This window comes from Notamacropus eugenii, chromosome 4, assembly GCF_028372415.1.
Source record: "Notamacropus eugenii isolate mMacEug1 chromosome 4, mMacEug1.pri_v2, whole genome shotgun sequence".
Lineage (NCBI taxonomy): Eukaryota > Metazoa > Chordata > Mammalia > Diprotodontia > Macropodidae > Notamacropus > Notamacropus eugenii.
Genome location: NC_092875.1, coordinates 24,955,657 through 24,975,426, shown reverse-complemented (window position 1 = coordinate 24,975,426; position 19,770 = coordinate 24,955,657). Strand labels below are relative to the sequence as shown.

General features: G+C 42.1%; 1 protein-coding gene and 2 non-coding genes across 3 annotated transcripts; 1 reads left to right on the top strand and 2 right to left on the bottom strand.

Annotated features, from left to right (window-relative positions):
* Positions 1 to 4,495: 4,495 nt before the first annotated feature.
* LOC140502933 (U4 spliceosomal RNA) lies at positions 4,496 to 4,636 on the bottom strand. The gene has a single exon (XR_011966651.1). It is a non-coding gene; the product is annotated as a U4 spliceosomal RNA (small nuclear RNA).
* Positions 4,637 to 5,785: 1,149 nt separating this feature from the next.
* On the bottom strand, positions 5,786 to 5,926 carry LOC140502934 (U4 spliceosomal RNA). Its single transcript, XR_011966652.1, has one exon. It is a non-coding gene; the product is annotated as a U4 spliceosomal RNA (small nuclear RNA).
* A 1,887-nt stretch (positions 5,927 to 7,813) lies between these two features.
* Positions 7,814 to 19,136, top strand: SIRT4 (sirtuin 4). Its single transcript, XM_072600275.1, has 4 exons — positions 7,814 to 7,901; positions 15,698 to 16,177; positions 18,455 to 18,749; positions 18,925 to 19,136. Exons 2-4 carry the CDS (start codon positions 15,699 to 15,701, stop codon positions 19,075 to 19,077), a joined length of 927 nt encoding a protein of 308 aa, XP_072456376.1. The 5' UTR covers positions 7,814 to 7,901; position 15,698; the 3' UTR covers positions 19,078 to 19,136.
* The last annotated feature ends 634 nt before the right edge of the window (positions 19,137 to 19,770 follow it).

Genomic DNA, 19,770 nt, shown 5'->3' with positions numbered 1-19,770 from the left:
ATTGCTGGGTCAAAGGGTATATACAGTTTTATAGCCTTTTGGGCACAGGAACTATCTTTTTTTTTTTTTTTTTTTTTTTTTTGCTGTTGCTTGTATTTCCCAGTGCTTAGCACACAGTAGGCACTCTATAAATAAGCTAGCTATTTATGATCATTATTTTCCGTGTTCCCCTTGGAGACATTTTCTGCTTGGCCCCAGAGTGTAGAACGAGGGCCATTAGTAAAAGTTGCAGGGTAGCAAGAGAGAAGCTTCTGAGTCTACACAACACATGGGAGAGAACTTTTGGGGCTTTATCCAATTTCTTGATTGGAGACAATGTTGCCTAATGGATAAGATTCTAGATTTGGAGCTGGAAGGGAACTCTTTTTCAGATAAGGACACCAAAGTCCATAAAGGTTAAATGATAAGCCCACTGTCACACAGGAAGAGGACAGATTTGAATTCAGGTTCCAGCTGTCTTTCCACTGTGACAACTGACCCTCCTCGTACAACCTGGAATCAAGAGGCAGATTTCAGCACTACCTAAGACAGGAGTATATCATCTACTTATCCATCTATCCATCCATCTATCATCTATCTATCCATCCATCTATCTATCTACCTATCATCTATCTATCTATCTAATCTTCCTATCTATTTATCTATCTATCCATCTATCATCTATCTATCTGGGGCAGCTAGGTGGTGCAGTGGATAGAGCAGCAGTGCAGGAGTCAGGAGGACCTGAGTTCAAATCTCACCTCAGACACTTGGGACTCGATAGCTGTGTGACTTTGGGCAAGTCATTTAACCCCAATTGTCTCATCCTGGGTCATCTCCAGTCATCCTAATGAATATCTGGTCACTGGATTCAGGTGGCTCTGGAGGAGAAGTGAGGCTGGTGACCTGCACAACCCTCCCTCACTCAAAACAAAGTCAAGTACAAGTCATGTCATCATTTCTCTGATGGCATGGTCTTCTTCAGCAATGAAGGATGAACACACATCTATCTATCTATCCCTTTGCCCACATGGTTTCATTTGAGTTCTTCACTGCAACACCAAGTGGACAGGTCTCCTGATATAATAATAATCCACACTTTGCCGATAAGTAAACTGAGGTTCAGAGTTTAAAGTGATTTGCTCATGGTCACACAGCTAGTGAGAATCATGGAGTATCTAAGCTGGAAGGAACTCAGTGGCCGCCCAGTCCAACCTGTACCTGAAAAGGCACCTCTCCTATGATGCATCTGACAAAGACCTGCCTGGCCCATTGCTTGAAGGCTCACATGAAAGGGGACTACCATGTTGGGCGGTCCCCAAGTCATGGATCCATGCCTCCATCTCTTCAGGCTTTGCTCCTGACTCTCCAGGCTTTCCCACCCTGCCCGTGAACTTGTACCTTTGCTACCCACCCTGCCACAATGCCTCTTGGAGACTGTCTTCCCCCTTTAGTATGTAAAAGCATTAGATGCCAAAAAAAGGTGCTTCCATTTGATCCTGCGGTCAAGAGGGAACCACTGGAGTGACAGAGTAAAGGGAAGTGTCTTAGAGGAGCCGAGGACAGAATTGATTTGCAAAAGGGAGACTGGAGAAAGGGAGCCCAAGTAGGAGGCAAGTTCAGTAGTTAGGTAAGAGGTGATACGGGCCTGGACCAGAGTGGAGGCTGTGGATGCAGAGAAGGGACAGATGAGAGGTTATGGAAGCAAAAGAGCATGATTTGGTAGCTCTGGGTATGCAGGGAGAGGTAAACAAAAGAGAAGCCAAGTTTAGAGAGGCAATCAGGTGGCCCAGAGCATTGGGCCTGACATTAAGAAGACCTGAGTTCAAATCCAGCCTCAGATACTTCCTAGCTGTGTGACCCTGGGTAAGTCACTTAACTCTGTCTGCCTCAGTTTCCTCATCTACAAGATGAGCTGGAGAAGGAAATAACAAACTTCTTTAGTATCTTTGCCAAGAAAACCCCAAATGGGATGATGAAGAGTCAGACAGGACTGAAAAATAGGAATCACCTACAGGTGATAATTGATCATGCCCCCGGGGGCCTCTTAAAAGGCCTCAGTTGGTCAGTGGGAGGAAGTCTAGGCTCTGGGCAACTCTGCAGTGTGATCCTGACCCCCGGAAGCAGAGGAGGCAGCTGCTTTCTGGTGCCTCCACCCACAAGTGCCAGGGTGAGCTGGGTGGAAAGGGGGAGGGGTATTATACCTCTAGCACTTAGCACACAGTAGACACTTACTACACTTTTTTATAATTTAATTTTTAAACTTTTTTCCAATTACATGTAAAAACAATTTTAACATTGTTATTTTTTTCAAATTTTGAATTCCAAATTCTCTCCCTCCCTCCCCCTCATTGAGAAGGCAAGCAATTTGACATGGGTTATACAGATACATGCTTTTAAAAATTCATTCATTCAGCTCTTTCATCTGTCCTCTTCCGGATTGTCAGAATGAGGGTTCCAAAGCACAGGTCTGACTTGTTCATGGTCACCCTCTTGAAGAAGGTTCAGTAGCTGCCAAGGCTCTTAGATTAAAATACAAATGCCTTCACAATCTTACCCTCCCCTTTCTTTCCAGAGGAGGGCTCACTACAGTCACTAACGCTAACCTCCTGTCAAACTGGTCTGTTTACCTAAACTCGACATTCCTACCTTTCCACAGGGTGGCCCCCATGCTTGGAATACTCTCCCTCGTTTTTTCTGCCTTTTGAAACTCCGAACTCCCTTTAATGCTCAGACAATCCAGATATTAATGTCTTTCCTAAGACTCTCCAGCCTCGGACACTTACTAGCTGTGCGACCTTGGGCAAGTCACTTAACCTTGTTTGCCTCAGTTTCCTCATTTGTAAATTGAGGAGGAAAAGGAAATGGCAAACTACTCCAGTATTCTTTGCCAAGAATGGGGTCACAAAAAGTCAGACACAACTGAAACAACTCAACAACAACACAATCACTGTGCAGTTTTGGGGAGGAGAGGCAAAAGGGAAGCTGTATATACTTATCTAGTGTCTTGTATATCTTGTATCCTTCCTCCCCCAGTTCAATGTAATCTCATAAGGAAACAAAGACTGTCTCATATCGCTAATACCTAGCACAGTGCCTGATGTACAGTAAGTGCTTAACAAAAAACTGTAAGAACTGTTCAGCAAAATTACCAACCATAAACCCAGAAGCCCCATGATGAAGCATGGACAGAGAGGTGATAGATTCTGTGTTTAGAGTAAGATTTATTTTTCTAGATATGGCCAACGTGGGACTTCGTTTTGCTCAGTTACAGGGTTTTGCCTTTTCTCCAGTTTCAACAGAGGAGGAGAGAAAACATTTTTTTTCATTAAAAAAATTAAATTAAAAAATAAATGCATGTGGATTGATCGATCCCATCATCAACAGTGAAATGTTTTCACTCCGATCTGCCCTTGCTGCAGTTCCAGAGTTACCTTGAGACAGAACAAAGGACAGATCGATGGGATGATAAGAACCTGGGACAACTCCACACTGCCTTTGTGAACCGGTAGTCAGTACCCCACCCCCACAGTTGGATTGCACCCCCTCCTTATCAAACACTCCAACATTCACTTCTGCAGGAAGTATTTCCTGTCTCCCCAGATGCTACCCTACTTATTCATTTTCTTTGTAAATATCTGGTATAAATTGCTTCTCCAGATCAAACAGAATTTTTGAGGTCAGGAATTAGTTCATTTTTGCCTCTGTGACTGGAACTTAAAAGGTGTTTAAGTGTGGATTGGTTCATTCGTGGACTCTCACCCCTTGTTAATAAAGGAAGGAGGGGTTTACCTGTCCGGACCTCACTCCTCCACCCGTCACCTACAAATGGGCCCTAATCCTATAAATCTTGTTATTCTCTTAAGAAACAGGTAGTAGCGGCCACAGACCGGCATGAGGGCCAAGGACTCTGAGGTCGGCTTTAAAAGAATGATTCCAAAGGCCCGGGGGCTTTGTCAGTTTCCTCTTCTGTGAAATTGAAGGGATTGGACAGATTGCCCTCTCACTGGTCCAGTTCTGTGGGAGTAAAATGCAGCAAACTGGATTTTGTTTAATCACAGGAGGGGCAGAGTCTGAGGTTTGCCTCCAACCTGCATTGGGAAGCTTTCAGACTGCGACCCATATGGCCCACCTAGGAGTCGGATGTTTCAGATGCCATTGATTCCAAGGTCCTTTCTACGGTTGAGTAAACGGGCTCAGAGACTTGTCCAAATTTACTTAAGTAAGCAGCCTTTGAGATAATATTTGAAACCAAAACTTCCTAACTCCCAATTTTCTTTTTGCAACCGCCAAAAGGTGGCGCCCAGAACCCAAACATTGTTATTAATACGGACTAAAATGCCTCTCGCTAACCGAACCCTAATATCGCAAGAAATTTCCGCCGGTTTCTCGTTACATATTTTACCCCAAAAAACACAACGTAATATAACACAAACACATAAATCTATACGACCAGTCCCGGAACACACCAGCTCACTTAAAACTCTAAACTATCTTTCATACGAGTGTAACTCAGTCTCCGTAGAGACTGTCAAAAATTGCCAATGCCGACTATATTTCAAGTCGTCATGGCGGGGTATTGGGAAAAGTTTTCAATTAGCAATAATCGCGCCTCGGATAAACCTCATTGGCTACGATACTGCCACTGCGCAAAGCTGACGAGAACCGGCCTGGGCTGCAGTCCCCCACGGCTGGTGACTATCTTTACAGCGAGGGTAAGAAGCAGACTGCTACTAAGCAGCTCCTGCCGGCTCTTTTTTTGGATCGAACCGAACTTTAGTGTTACAGGGTCAGGGACTTTCTGGTCACCTGCACATGGACGTTTGAAAATGGAATTTCAGGGAAAAAAACAGGCAAACAGGCGCCGAGGATTCTGGGGATTCCTATGCAAATGAGGGTGACGCTATCGACCTGCCCGCGCTGCTTGAGTTTAGAAGGCTTACTTAACTCGTGCTGAGAGTTGAGCGTTGAGTTGGCTGCTGGGCAGGAAGTAAGTAAACCTCATAAGCAGGGAAGACCTTCGTTCTCGAAGGGGATAACGATATCAGGGAGGTGATGCCGTGACGTGTAAGTGTGAGGGAGAGCTGTGCAAAGTCGCCACTTTCTTCTCCGGAGCCGTCCGGGTCTAGTGGGGAGATGCGAACCCGGGACGTTTAGGAGTGATTGAAGGAGAATAAACTGCCATTATCTGGCAGGATTCAGGGGAGCAGAAAGGATGTGGGAAGGCCTGCTCCTTGCAGAGAACGGAGAGTGGAGGTGGGGAATGATAAGCAAACATCCTGGGCAAGAGCTCTCCTTACTCGTCAGTTCCTCCAGTTTCCTTCCGCCCTCCCCGACCCTCCATTCCACAAATAGCCTCAGCCCCCCCAAAACCCATGAAAAAGAAGCCAAACAGCTTTATTCCTTCCCACCCCAAACGTGCCGGGGTCTTGCAAGACGCTTCCAACTTCTTCAAATTTGTTGCAAAGAATGCATTCACACAATCACAGAGGTTGTGACTAAGCCACCCGCTAATCTTTTTTGTCTGGTGTAAATCTTAAGGACCTCAGCAGCAAAACTGAAGGAAAAGCTTTTGAACAAAGTTCTTTCCTCCAAAACTCGGCGTACCCCTTCCAAAACCGAAGTAACGTCAATTACAAGCCTCCACGGCGAACAAGACGGATTTGGCGGTAACTTTGTAGCTAATCTCAATTTCACTTCATGGTAGCTAGATACTACGCGATGCTTACTGCCAAGGTAATCCGACACGTCTTCCTAAGTGAAAAGCGTATTTAAGATACATTGTTTTTTAAACTTAAAAACCAAGTCTCCGCAGAGACCGTCAAAAATTGCCAATGCCGACTATATTTCAAGTCGTCATGGCGGGGTATTGGGAAAAGTTTTCAATTAGCAATAATCGCGCCTCGGATGAACCTCATTGGCTACGATACTGCCACTGCGCAAAGCTGACCAATGTTTTCTCGAACCCATGCCCACTAAAACATCGATAGCTGTACAATGTAGGCTGATTTTATTCTTTGGCGAACACACCCCCAAATAAATTATTTTATTTCAAAATGCACCCAGCTGATATCATTTGCACTGAAAGGTGGAAACTACGGTTGGCATTTGCATTCTTTTAAATTTGTTTTAAACCTTGTGATAATGAAGCAAAGCCTTATGGGGGAGGTAGCATGCTAATCAAGTTGCCTGAGAAGAGGCACTCGGGGAAATGGGCCCATTGGAAGCTCGGAGGAGGGGCTCGAGGCTGCCAGAAAAGAGAAGGCAGGGGGAGGGAGCTTTTGGTCGGATCCTGTAGTTGGATCTAATTGAGTTTTTTCCCTTTCTTATGGGTCCTGATTCTGGAGTTGGAGGGGACTTTAGAGAGGTCACTGAATTCAACCCCTCCTTTTACAGACGAGGAAACTGAGGCCCAGGCAGGTTTAGGTGACACAGAGAGAAGGCATGAGAACCTAGGTCTCTTGACTCCCAGTCTTTCCACCGTACCGCTGTCCCACATTCTTAGGGACAATCTTAGGTGGTCCAGAAGCCCAAATTTGGGCTTTAAGAACTTAAAACTGCCCTTTAACTTTTGGACCACTCGGTACAATGCCGTCGCATAACAAATTCTTAGTAATTTTTGGCATTAGAAGCAGTAGTATAATGTGGTAAAGAGAACAGCGGACCTGGAGTGAGGAGAGCTAAGTTCATATCCTGTTTCTGAGCCTTAATGGGCATGTGACTGTAGGAACGTTTCATAACCGCTTTAAGCCTCAGTTTCCTCATCTGGAAAATAAGAATAATATGTAATACTTGTATTTCTACCCTTTAGGGCTATTTTGAAACTCGAATGAGTAACATTTACATAGAAGGCTCTGAAAACCTGAAAGGACTGACCTTCCTTAGCTTAATTTCAGCAATCTATAAATAAGGATAATAATGCTATTTACTTTATACGGTGAGTATGAGGAAAGCAGTTTACAAACCTGAAAGAATCGCTACAACAGTGTCAAACAGAGACAGTAATAACTTCGCACCATGCTTCCTAAGGGTTTGAAGATCAGAGCCTCCGTTTCCTCATTTGTAAAAAGGAAATGGTAGCACCACCTGGTTATGAAGATCAAAAAAGTAACCCTAGGAGGTAGGCGATATATTATTATCCTTGTTTTACAAAAAAAGAAACTGAGGCAGGTAGAGGTTATGTGATTTGCCCATGGTCACACAGCTAATGAGTCCAAATTTGAACTCGGGACTTCCTGACTCTAGATACGATATTGTATCCACTGTTTCACATCTGATATGATCTGATTCCTAGACTTACCCTAAAGAAGAGAAGTATAATATAATATAATACAATATAATATATAACATCATATATCTTATCATATAACGTAATATATAACAACATAACATTATAATATAATATATGGTATAGTATGATATGATGTAGTATAATACAATTTAATATCATTAGATTCAACATAACTCAGTAGGATACGATACAGCAGTAGATGCTAGATACAATACAAAAAAACACAACAGTACAATATAACATAGTACAATATAATACAACATAACTTGCACCACCTAGGATTATGAAGAAATTCCTTTGTGATCCCTAAAATGCTGCATAAAAGTCACATGATGTATCGTTGGGACCTCACTGTGGACCGTGCCCAAGCAGGGGGCACCAGAAACCCCCAAAACGTGCACAGACCACAGCATAAACCTAAGCCCAAACACTAGACACATTACGGTAGCAAAGAGGCGGGGTACTGAGCGTGAAGGCCCACCGCCTTCTGGGAATGGTAGTTTTCCCATCTCCCTCCCCCACGGTCCACCTCTCGGTTGCGTGGTTGACTACAACTCCCAGGAGGAGGTAGGCGAGTAGGCAGTCTACGACTGTCCTGTCCCTGAAACTGAGGGTCCTGGGGCAGTGAAAGGTGAGTGTGATTGTCGTAATGGGACGTGAAAGTGCTACAGTTGCATTCTGAAAGGAGTTGATTTCCCCTAAGCTAACAAGACTTCGGGTGTCTGGCCCCAGGGTGGGGTGGGGGAGACCTGCATCTCCTCCAGATCCGGGGGTGTCACAAAGTTGGGGGCTCTGTCCCTAAAGTTGGAGCCGCTGGGACCTTGAGCTAGGTAGAGTTCAGCTATCAGAGCACGTGGGGTGGAACTCTGCCCACCCACTGGCCCCAGTCTGCCCAGTCTCTGTCTTGGCCATAGTGCTTGGCATGTCATCTACCCATGGGCAAGGGCTGCTTTTTACCTTCTTGTAGATGCTTAGTAAGTCCTAGCTGAAGTTATCCCATAGTTTTCATAGAATCGTGCATTTAGAGTCAGAAAGGTCATCCAGGCCAGTTCTTTCATTTTATGGATGAGGAAATGGAGGCTTGTAAAGGAGTTGGTCCAAGGTCAGATAAGTGGACAGAGCGAAGATTCAAATGCAGATCCACTGACTACAAATTCTGCCCCCTTTTTTCTTTTTGAAATATTTTTATTTTTTTTCTCAATTACATGTAAAAACTTTTGAACATTTTTTTGATTTCTAAATTCTCTCCCTTCTTTCCTCCTCTCCCCTCTCAACGAGAAATCAGGCAATTTGATATAGGTTCTACACGTGCAGTCATGCAGAACATTTCTATGTTAGTTATGTTGTGAAAGAAATTACAGACCAAAACAACAAGAAATTTTTTTTTTTAAAGTTTTAAAAAGTAGGCTTTGCTCTGCATTCAGATGCCATCAGTTCTTTCCTTGGATGTGGATAGCATTTTTCATCATGAGTTTTTGGAGTTGTCTTGGATATTGCTGAGTCATTCACCTTTTATCATGATACAATGTTGCTGTTACTGTAAACAATGTTCTCGGTTCTGCTTATTTCACTTTGCATCAGTTCATACAAGTCTTTCCAGGTTTTTCGGAGAGCATCCTCCTTATCATTTCTTATAGCACAAAAGTATTCCATCAGAATCAGATACAACAACTTGCTTAGCCATTCCCCAATTAATGGGAATCCCCTCAATTTCCAGTATTTTCCACTACAAAAAGAATGCTGTAAATATTTTGTACACATAGTCCTTTTCTCTGCATTCTTTTCAAGGAAAAAAATGCTACCTCCAAAATATATGGAGTAATATATAGAATGTAATCTTTGAAGGCAGGGAAGATTTCATGATTGACTTTGTATCCTAAGCACCTAGCACAGAGTTGCCCACTTAACTAGGCATTAGGGTAAATGCCTGTTGACTGATTTGATTATTGATAGGTTCGAAGATTTAAATTAGAGGCTCTTAATCTGAGTTCCATGAACTTGGGGTTTTTTTTTATTTTGGTAGCTTTATTTTAATATAATTGGTTTCCTTTGGAATTTTGTTATATCAATTGTATGCATTTAAAGCATTTTGCTTGTATAGCCTATATCAGATTGTATGCCCTCTTGGGGAGGGGTGAAGGCAGGGAAGGGGAAAAAAATTTAGAACTCAAAATCTTGTAAAAGTGAATGTTGAAAACTATATATGTAATTGGAAAAATATAAAATACTACTAAGTGGGGGAAAAAAACCATTATGCTCAAGGTGTCCATAGATTTCATAGTATTCATGTCCATAGTATTCCAAAGGGGTCCAGGACACACAAAACTTTTAAGAACCCCTGGCTAAATAGATACAGGGTGTCCCAAAAGTCTTGGTTCAGTGTTGAGCTATTAAAACTTAAGACTGAACGAAGACTTTTGGGATACCATCTATATCTATACACATATCTATACATATTATATATTATACATAATTTATATATATTGTAATTATAATAATGTAATTTTATAAATATATGGTTACATATATATGTTTTAGATCAAGTAGTCAGTCAGTCAATCAACAAGCACTTATTAAGCCCCTGCTGTGTACGAGGGACACAAAGAAAGTCAAAAGACAATCCCAAGGAGCTCACAGCCTAATTGGAGAGACATCATGCACACAGTTATGCATAAAAAGCTGTGTACAGGATAAAACTGAGATACTCAACAGAGGGAAAGCTTTCCTTAATCTCAGCTCCAGTGACAGAATTCTATTTGTCCTGTACTTTAAAAGGAACAGGTAGCTATAAAGTAATGAAAACTTAACAAGATGGGCCAAACCCTTCCAAGAGAAAAGTCCCTTTAAAAAAAAAATCCAGAATGAGAGGAATTATCCATCCTCCCTCATGCTACTTTGGGGTCTGAGGCAGCTAGGTGGTACAGTGGATAGAACACCAGCACAGGAGTCAGGAAGACCTGAGTTCACATCTCACCTCAGGCACTTGACACTCACTGGCTGTGTGACTTTGGGCAAGTCACTTAACCATAATTGCCTCATCTTGGGTCATCTCCAGTCATTCTGATGAATATCTGGTCACTGGATTCAGATGGCTCTGGAGAAGAAGTGAGGCTGGTGACCTGCACAGCCCTCCCTCACTCAAAAAAAACCAGTCATGTATAAATCATGTTATTATTCCTCTGATGGCATGGTCTTCTTTGGCAACGAAGGACAAACACACTTTGGGGTCTAGAATATCATAGAAAGCTACATGTATTAGAAGCACCCAACCTCAGGTCTGCTAATCTATGAGAGAGAGAGAGCGAGAGTGAGAGAGCGAGAGAGTGAGCGAGAGAGAAAGAGAGAGAGAGAGAGAGAGAGAGGTAGGGAGAGGGAGGGAGGATGTACACTGGGGAGAGAAAGCAGGGGCTGTTTCCTTTCTGTCTTTGGTTTTTGCCTTCCTTCTTGTGCCTATGCTAATCACAGGGTCTGGCACATAATAAATGCTTACTCTGATTCATTTCTTCAGACCATTTTAAGTTTATAAAACTCTGGCTGGGGTGGGGAACCTTCAGGGTAGAGGGAACACATGGCCTTCTAGGTCCTTGGGTGTGGCATTTTGACCGAGTCCAACTTTTATGGAACAAATCCTTTTGTGAAGGGCATTTGTTCTATGAAGTTTGGATTCAGTCACAGGGACGCACTTGAGTATCTAGAGGGCCACGTGTGGCCGAAAGTCTGCAGGTTCCCCACCCCTTCAAAGGATTTGTCCAGGATGAATGAGATCTTGGACGTTGAGGCCCACAATAGTGAAACTCCATGTGACTGAAATTCATGTCTATTCTCTAGGATACTCCCTCACAACAGTGAGAACATGGAGAAAGCCACCAATTCTTTTTCTTTTGAATAATTTTATTGATTTTTTTTAACATCTCAATTTCCCCCTGCATTCCTTTATTATCCCTTCCAAAGAGTCATCCCTTATCACAACAACAGCAAAATAAATTGAAGAGTAACACGAGAAAAAAAGCAACAAAATTAATACAGGGAGATTCAATTTTTCAATAGAAACTTTTGTGGGGTTTTTTGTTGTTCTTACACTGAATGAATATCCCTCTGTATCTCTTCCTTTCTTTTTCTCAGAGAGAAAGAGACAATAATATTAATCATTAACAACAAAGTCAATAATAATAAAAGAGATAAATAATAAAATAATAATAACAGAATTTTTTTAAAAAGAAAAAGTGGGGGAAAAGGAGGAGAAAAAGCAGCAAACTGATTAATGCAGGGAAATTCCAATTTGTTTTTTAAAATAAAATTTCACTGCTACTTTTTGTTTTTCCATTTTCTGTATTTCTACTTCTATCCCTGCCTTCCCTCTCCTCCTGAGGTGTTTAATTGTGTTTGTTAAATATTTCTGCTTCGTTTTATATCATCACTGCTTGAATGATAAGAGATGCCAACTCTGTTCCTTGTGGTGAGGTAGAGACCAGGCCTTAACCATTTGCCCTGACACCCTATTGACCCCTGTACTGTGTCCTAAAGGACCCTTGAGCCTTGCCATGGGAGGTTCCCCTTGTCCCCCCCATTAATTACATCAGGGCTTTTCCATCTGTTCTGCTACTGAACTTTATGTCCTATCTCTTCCAATAACACTGTAAGGTCCTTGAGGTCAGAGCTTTTTCTGTTTGTTTCCCTAGCTATTAATACAGTGTGTGGGGCACCATAAGCGCTTTAATAAATGCTTTTTCATTCATCCATCCATTCATCCTATTTCATTTTAGCCAAAATTTATAACTTGTGTCAATTTCTGAGTTGACAGGTAAGTTTTTCCCATGGATCCCCTTTGCATTGTCTTGCTAGGCATCTTGATTCTTAGTCAACTGTCTCTGAATCTCCAAGGAGGGTGGTTTCCTTCTGGGAAGTTTTCCCCTGGATGGATAGCTCAAGACACAATCAAAGAAGTCTCTTTCTTGTTGGGGTACCTTGGTCTCTTCCTTACCTCTACTCATTCTTGTGACCCAAACTTTTGGGTTCACCTTACTTTGGGCCTTATAACTCATTTACATATATTTTTTGTTCTTGGGAGCTAAGAGTTAGAAGAGACCTTAATCCAACCCTCTCAATTTCTAGAGGGAATGGAGACCTCTAAGTCTCCATGACTGCTCCAGGGCCCCACAGGTAACAAGTAACAGAGCTGGTAATTGAACCTGTCAACCAGCAGCCATGACTCTAAAGGATATGAGTAGTAACTTGTTTTATTACAAGAGAAAGCAGAAAGGCATTCAGGTTGGGTCCCACAGTACAAAGGAGGCCAATAATTCAGACAAGGCCTTGGGTATTTAAGGGTTACATCAAGGGCTTGAGAAGAGGAATCTCCTCCCAAATAGCACTGGTGTGGGAGGGGAAAGGGAGCAGTAGGGACAGGGGGCTATGGTAGATTCTGTCTCCAAATCCAGTGGTTTATCAGTTATATCCAGAAGTTCCCAATCCTCCAGGGATGTAAGAAGCTTATTAAGGGAGTATGAACAATTTATGAGCAGTTAATTAGTCCCCGTTGTGATGTGTATGGGCATGGTAAACTAGAATTTATTTCCTTTCATATTGGATAGAGATTAATAATAATAATAATAACTAACAATTATAATGTGCCTACTATGTGCCAGGTACTATGTGCAGTGCTTTACAGATATTATCCCATATGATCCCCACCACAACCCTGAGGAGATGGGTAATATTATCATCCCTATTTTACAATTGAGGAAACTGAGGCCAAGTGACTTGCCCAAGGTCACACAACTAGTAAATTCCTTTTTTCAAATTATTAATTTGTTTTCAGTTTTCTACAATCATTTACATAAGTCTTAGATTTTCTCCCCCTCCCTTCCTCCTCCTTCCCTGAGAAGTTGAGCAATCTTATATGGGTTCTACACATACATTCTTATTAAACACATTTTCACATTAGTCATGTGGCGTAGAAGAAATAAAATGCCTAGGAGAAACCATGAGAAAAACCCAAACAAAACATAACACAAAAGAAAATATTCTGCTTCATTCTCTGTTCCAGTTCCGTAGTTCTTTCTCTGGATGTGGATGGCAATCCTTTGGGAATGTTTTAGGTCCTTGCATTGCTGTGAAGGGCTAAGTCTACCAGAAAAATTCCTTGCACACTGTGGTTGTTACTGTGTACAGTGATCTCCTGGTTCTGCTCCTTTCACTCAGCATCAGTCATATGAGTCCTTCCAGACCTCTCTGAAGTCTTCCTGTTCATCATTTCTCATAACACAATAGTATTCCATTACATTCATATACCACAACTTGTTTAGCCATTTCCCAATTGATGGGCATCCCCTTGATTTCCAGTTTCTGACCACCACAAAAAGAGCTGCTATAAATATTTTTGTACACATGGGACCCTTTTCCATTTTTATGACTCTTTGGGATACAGTCCTAAAAGTGGTATTGCTGGGTAAAAGGGTATGCCTGTTTTTGTAACCCTTTGGGCATAGTTCCAAATTGCCCTCCAGAATGGCTGGATTAGCTCACAGCTCCACCAACAATGAATTAGTGTTCCAACTCTTCCACGTCTTCTCCAACATTTATCATCTTCCTGTTTTGTCATGTTAGCCGATCTGATAGGTGTGATATGGTACCTCAGAGTTGTTTTGATTTGCATCTCTCTAATCAATAGTGATTTAGAGCATTTTTTCATATGACTATAGATAGCTTTAATTTCTTCCTCTGAAAACTGCCTGTTCATATCCTTTGACCATTTATCAGTTGGGGAATGACTTGCATTCTTGTACATTTGACTTAGTTCTCTTTATATTTTAGAAATGAGGCCTTTATCATAGACAATAGTTGCAAGAATTGTTTCCCAGTTTTCTGCTTCTCTCCTAATCTTGGTTGCATTGGGTTTGTTTGTGCAAAAACTTTTCAATTTAATGTAATCATAATTATCCATTTTGCACTTCATAATGTTCTATATCTCTTATTTGGTCATAAATTTCTCCATTTTCCATAAATCTGACAAATACACTATTCCTTCCTCCCCTAATTTGTTTATAGTATCAATCTTTATACCTAGATCATGTATCCATTTGGACTTTATTCTTGTGTATGGTGTCAGGCATTGGTCTATGCCTAGTTTCCACCACAGTGTTATCCAGTTTTCCCAGTAGTTTTTGTCAGTGAGTTCTTATCCCAGAAGCTGGGGTCCTTGAGTTTATCAAACAGTAGATTGCTATATTCACTGACTACTGGGTCTTGAGTACCTAACCTATTCTCCTGGTCTACCCCTGTTTCTTTAGCCAGTACCAAGTGGTTTTCATGGTTGCTGCTTTATAATACAATCTCAGATCTGGTAGGGCTAGGCCACTTTCCCTAGCAAGCTAACAAATTTCTTAGGCAAGATTTGAACTCAGGTCTTCCTGAGGGACATGAGAATCAAAAAAAAATGTACTGTACCATGCTGTCAGTTTCTGTAACAGGATTTTTGATGTCATTGTCCTCTTTGAGAATGAAGGACAAACAATTTCACTTTTGACACAAGATGGGTTTTTTTTTTAGTTGTCCATTGCTTTTCCTTAGGTTCAATTTCACCCATATTTTAAATTTAAAATACATTTTTTACAAATGATTTATGAATGAGAACAGAGAAGGCAATTTCATTTTCCTTTTTTTAAAAAAGTATTTGTTTATATGTTCTGTCTTTAATTTTCCATTGTGGCCCTCCCTCAATACAGGGTATCTTCTTTATAGTAAATGATAAAAAAAAGAAAGAATAAAAAAAAGAAAGAAAAAAACCATTTTGGCCAAACTAATCAATCCATCAACCAACAGAAGAGGCAGCATTCCACACCCATGGTCCCCCACTTCAGCAAAGAGTGTTGAAGGCTGAATCCTCATCTCTCTTATTCGGGGACAAATTTGGTTATCGTAATTACGCAGCTTTTGATTCCAGTTTTTTCGTTTTGTTCTTTCCAGTGACACTTTTGGAGTCTCTGTGTATACTGTTTCATTTTTCTTCCAAGAAAATCATCCAACATGTTTTAGTTTCTCCTTATATTTCTCTTAATTCTTTCTTTCCTTTTCCCCTCCACTGTAAGCTCCTTCAGGCCTTTTGCCTCTTTTTGTATCCACAGTGCCTGGTACTTAATAAATGTTATTCGTTGATTTCTTTGTTAAATTTATTATTATTTTTAGCATTAAATTTTAATAAAAATTTTGAGTATCATTCTCTCTCTTCTACCTCCTCTTATCCATTTCACTGATTAATTTCAATATCTCATCCTCTCCCCCTTCCCCCACTCATATCATTGATTGATTTCAGCATCTCATCAAACAGGCACACTGATTTTACCATCCCAAACCTATCCACCTTGGGAGATTAGTTGAATCATTTGTATTTCAATAACTGTGTCTTCTGTGTTCTTTCTTTTTTCCTAGAATGAGAATGAGCCCTCTGTGTATCTTCAGTCCTAGAATCCTTCACCCCCGGGGCTCCCACACAGCAGCGGGCACCTTTGTGCCACCTTGTCCTCCCCTGGACCAGGAGAAAGTCAAGGAGTTACAGCAATTCATCTCCCTTTCCAAGAGACTCCTAGTAATGACTGGAGCTGGAATCTCCACCGAGTCAGGCATCCCAGATTACAGATCAGAAAAGGTGGGGCTCTATGCCAGGACAGACCGCCGCCCTATCCAACATGTGGATTTTGTCCGAAGTGCTAAAATCCGCCAGCGCTACTGGGCAAGAAATTTTGTTGGATGGCCTCAGTTCTCCTCTCACCAGCCTAATGCTGCACATTTGGCCTTGAGCAACTGGGAGAGACTTGGGAAACTCTATTGGTTGGTGACCCAAAATGTGGATGCTTTGCATACCAAAGCGGGGAGTCAGCGTCTGACTGAACTCCATGGATGCATGCACAGGTGAGCATGGGCTGTGCACAGGCCTGGGGATGATACTGTGGCTGTGAGAATAAATAGGCAAGTCTGCTTGAGACCATTTACTATTTGTGGACCCTCTTGGACAAATGAAGTCTAGTTACCTAATCAAGAAAAAAGCACTTACAATTTTGGTCCCTTGTTTGGGGCTCACTCAGTCAATCAGTATCCCACTTTCCCCCACCCTCCTCCACAGATACATCCCAGAAAAAAAAAAAAGAAAGAAAAACAAAATTCTTTTAATACATGATCAACCAAGCAAAACAGATTCCCACAATGGCCCCTCAACCAACACTTGCTTGGTACTGCTTGTATAATGGGCAAGTCAGCCTTAGTTTTCTCATCTGTCAAATGGAGTAGTCAGGAGTCCTGTGCAAGCCTATTAAAAATCTCCTTTTTAATCATTCTGACACTAGTTGTGTAACCCTGGTCAAGTTCCTTAACCTCTTTCGGCATATTTCTGTAAAATGTGGATAATAGTAACACTTAGCTCTCTGGGTTGGTGTGAGGATCAAAGGAAATACGTCATGTAAAATACTTTGCAAACCTTGAAGCATTATACAGAGAATCCTGGAAGTGCAGTTTAAAGTGATTTAGGAATGAACTATGATTTGGGGGAATCGCCTGTGTTAATGCTAATGATGATGATGATGGTGGTGGTGGTAGTGATGAAAATGAAATATTTTTCTCTGCAAAGCCCTTTCCTGACTCCTGGAAAAAGCCTCTTGGGAAGGTGGGTCAGGACAAAGGCCTTTTATTAGATGAAGGAATTGTGAGTGATCACTAGATACTTAAAAAGTACCAGTGAATACAGAGGAGAACTTTTGCTTTCCCTGTGTATTTGAGGGGTGGGGCAGGGCAGAGAAAGATGGATCCATCATGAGGTGATCTCTTTTTTCTGACCCCTGAAGGGACTAGACTAGGCTCACCTTGGGAAGTTCTCTGGTGCTCAATTTACCTTCTGTTCAGTTTGGATTAAGGGTTCTAGATTTAGGCCTGAGGGAGGCACCCCATTGATCCTGGAGGAAGAAGATTAAAAATATGGTTCTTCAGTTGTGGCTTTATGCTAAGTAACCCAGGCTGTATCTTAAGACAGCTTTTTCTTGTTCAAGATTCTTATAAATATTGGGGGGGGGGAGGTGCAGTCATCTCTGAAGTCATGGGGAGCTATGCCAGTTTGGTTCACTTGCTCTCTCTCTGTGTCTCCTAATTTCTCTTTCTCTGCCACTTAATTCTCTCTCTGTCTTTCAGTCTCTTTCTTTGTCCCTCAGTCTCTCTTTTTTCCTTGTCTCTCAGTCTCTCTCCCTAAATCTATTTGTCTCTCAATCTCTCTCTTAATTTCTCTTTCTTTGTCTCTCAATCTCTTTCTTTCCCTGTCTCTCAATCTCCCTCTCTCTTAATCTGTCTCTCAATCTCTCTTTATCTCAATCTCTTTCTTTTCCTATTTCTTTCTTCCTCTTTCTCTTATTCTGTCTCTCAATCACTCTCCCCCTTTCTCTTAATTTTTCTTTGTCCCTCAGTCTCTCTCTCTCTTTCTCAATCTCTCTTTGTCTGTCTGTCTCTCCCTCCCTCTCTCCCTCTCTTTCTTTCCTCCCTCTCTCTTTCCCTAACTCCCCCAAAGTTATAATTAGATTGATGTATTAAGTAGAGTAGTTTCTGACACACTGGTGCCTAATTATGGAGTGTGATATTAGTATTAATAGATTTTTCTTCAGCATCACCTGCTCACAGTTATGTCATGAGAATCAGTTGAGATAATCTGTATTAAAGCCCTATGGAAAGGTCCTCTATTATAACAGGAGGTAGTCTGAGTTAGCTGGGGAAACTGAGTCACTAGGTGGATAGGTTTGAGAACCAGGTAGTTTAGAGTCAAGGAAGTCAGAGAAACAAAAAAGTTTTAAGAAGGAAACCTCTACCCTTCAGATGCTAGATAGGGGGTAGGGACAGGACCTATGCTTCTCTTGGCACACGCAGGACCTTCTCTGGCACATCCAATCACAGAGAGCTGCCTGGAGTCTTTGCTAGAGATTAAGTGACTTGAGAGGGTCAGAGAGCCAGACTGTGTCAGTGGGGGTACTTGAACTCAGGGTTTACTGGCTCTGGAGAAATCTGCTTCCTGAGGCTCTTTCCAGTTTAGTTTAAGGCTGTTCCTAAGCCCTGATTCCCTCATCGCCTTGTAATTTCCCACAGGTAGACCTCCATCTAGTTAGTGACTTTCCCAAAGGTGTATCTCCAAGTTTGCTTCTTCTGTCTCACATATAGGGTTCTCTGTTTGCATTGTGGACAGCAGACTCCCCGAGAGTTGCTGCAGGACCAGTTTGAATTCCTGAACCCCACCTGGGGAGCTGAGGCCCACGGCGTGGCTCCCGACGGTGATGTCTTCCTGACAGAGGATCAGGTCCGAACCTTCCGAGTCCCATCTTGCACCAAGTGTGGAGGCCCATTGAAGCCTGATGTTGTTTTCTTTGGGGACACAGTGAACCGTGATAAGGTGGACTTTGTGCTCATGCGTGTGAAGGAAGCCGATGCCCTGCTCGTGGTGGGATCTTCCTTGCAGGTACCTTGTGTCTTCCCCCTACCCTAGTCAGTCAGAGGGAAATCCACCTGTCCCCTGGATGAGAAAGCTGTCAGGTTTGACTGAAAAGTAATTGACCTGGTTTGTCTTTTTTTCTGAATCTAGCTAGACGTCATCATCATCAGCTGTCCTCTCTGCATGTTCTTCTCTTGTGCAGGTGTACTCTGGCTACAAGTTTATTCTTGCAGCCCATGAGAAGAAACTACCCATTGCGATACTGAACATTGGGCCCACGAGGTCAGACCAACTGGCCTGCCTGAAGTTGGATTTCCGATGTGCAGAGATCCTGCCTTTAATAGCCCCACAGTGACCAGTGCTTAGTGCTCCTAACCCCCAAAGAGGACCTTTACTAGATCTGAGCTGCAAAAGGTAAAACTTTATATAGGTACTAAGTCCAAGTATCAACAAAGCCTGGATTGAGGACTTTAGCCCCATAAGTTAAATGGTGTAATAATGATAGAATGAGGTAGTGTAGTGCGGTGGACTGAGTATGGACTTGAGTTCATGTAACCAAGACCCTGGTAACTAGGTGGCACAGTGGAAAACACACCAGACCTGGAGTCAGGAAGATCTGAATTTAAATCCAGTGTCAGATACTTCCTAGCTGTGTGACTGTAGGCAAGTCATTTAACCCTGTTTGCCTCAGTTTTCTCATCTATAAAATGAGCTGGAGAAAGAAATGGCAAACCACTCCTGTATCTCTGCCAAGAAAACCCCAAATGGGGTCACAAAGAGTTGGATTCAGCTGAACAATAACAGGCAAGATCCTAGGCCTTATAGGCTGTCTGGTCATTTGGGATCTAGGGTCAGTGAAAAGTGGATTTTGATTTCAGCTCTGTCCCTTATTTACAGTCCATGTCAGGAATCTCCTCTCTGAGTTTTCTCATTTAAGAGGCTACACTTTTTGACCTCTGAGGTCTCTTGAACTTCTATGACCTACGATCCCATGACATTTATTTGTATTTTTTCTTGTTTTTCCTAACATATTTTGATTTCATTAAAT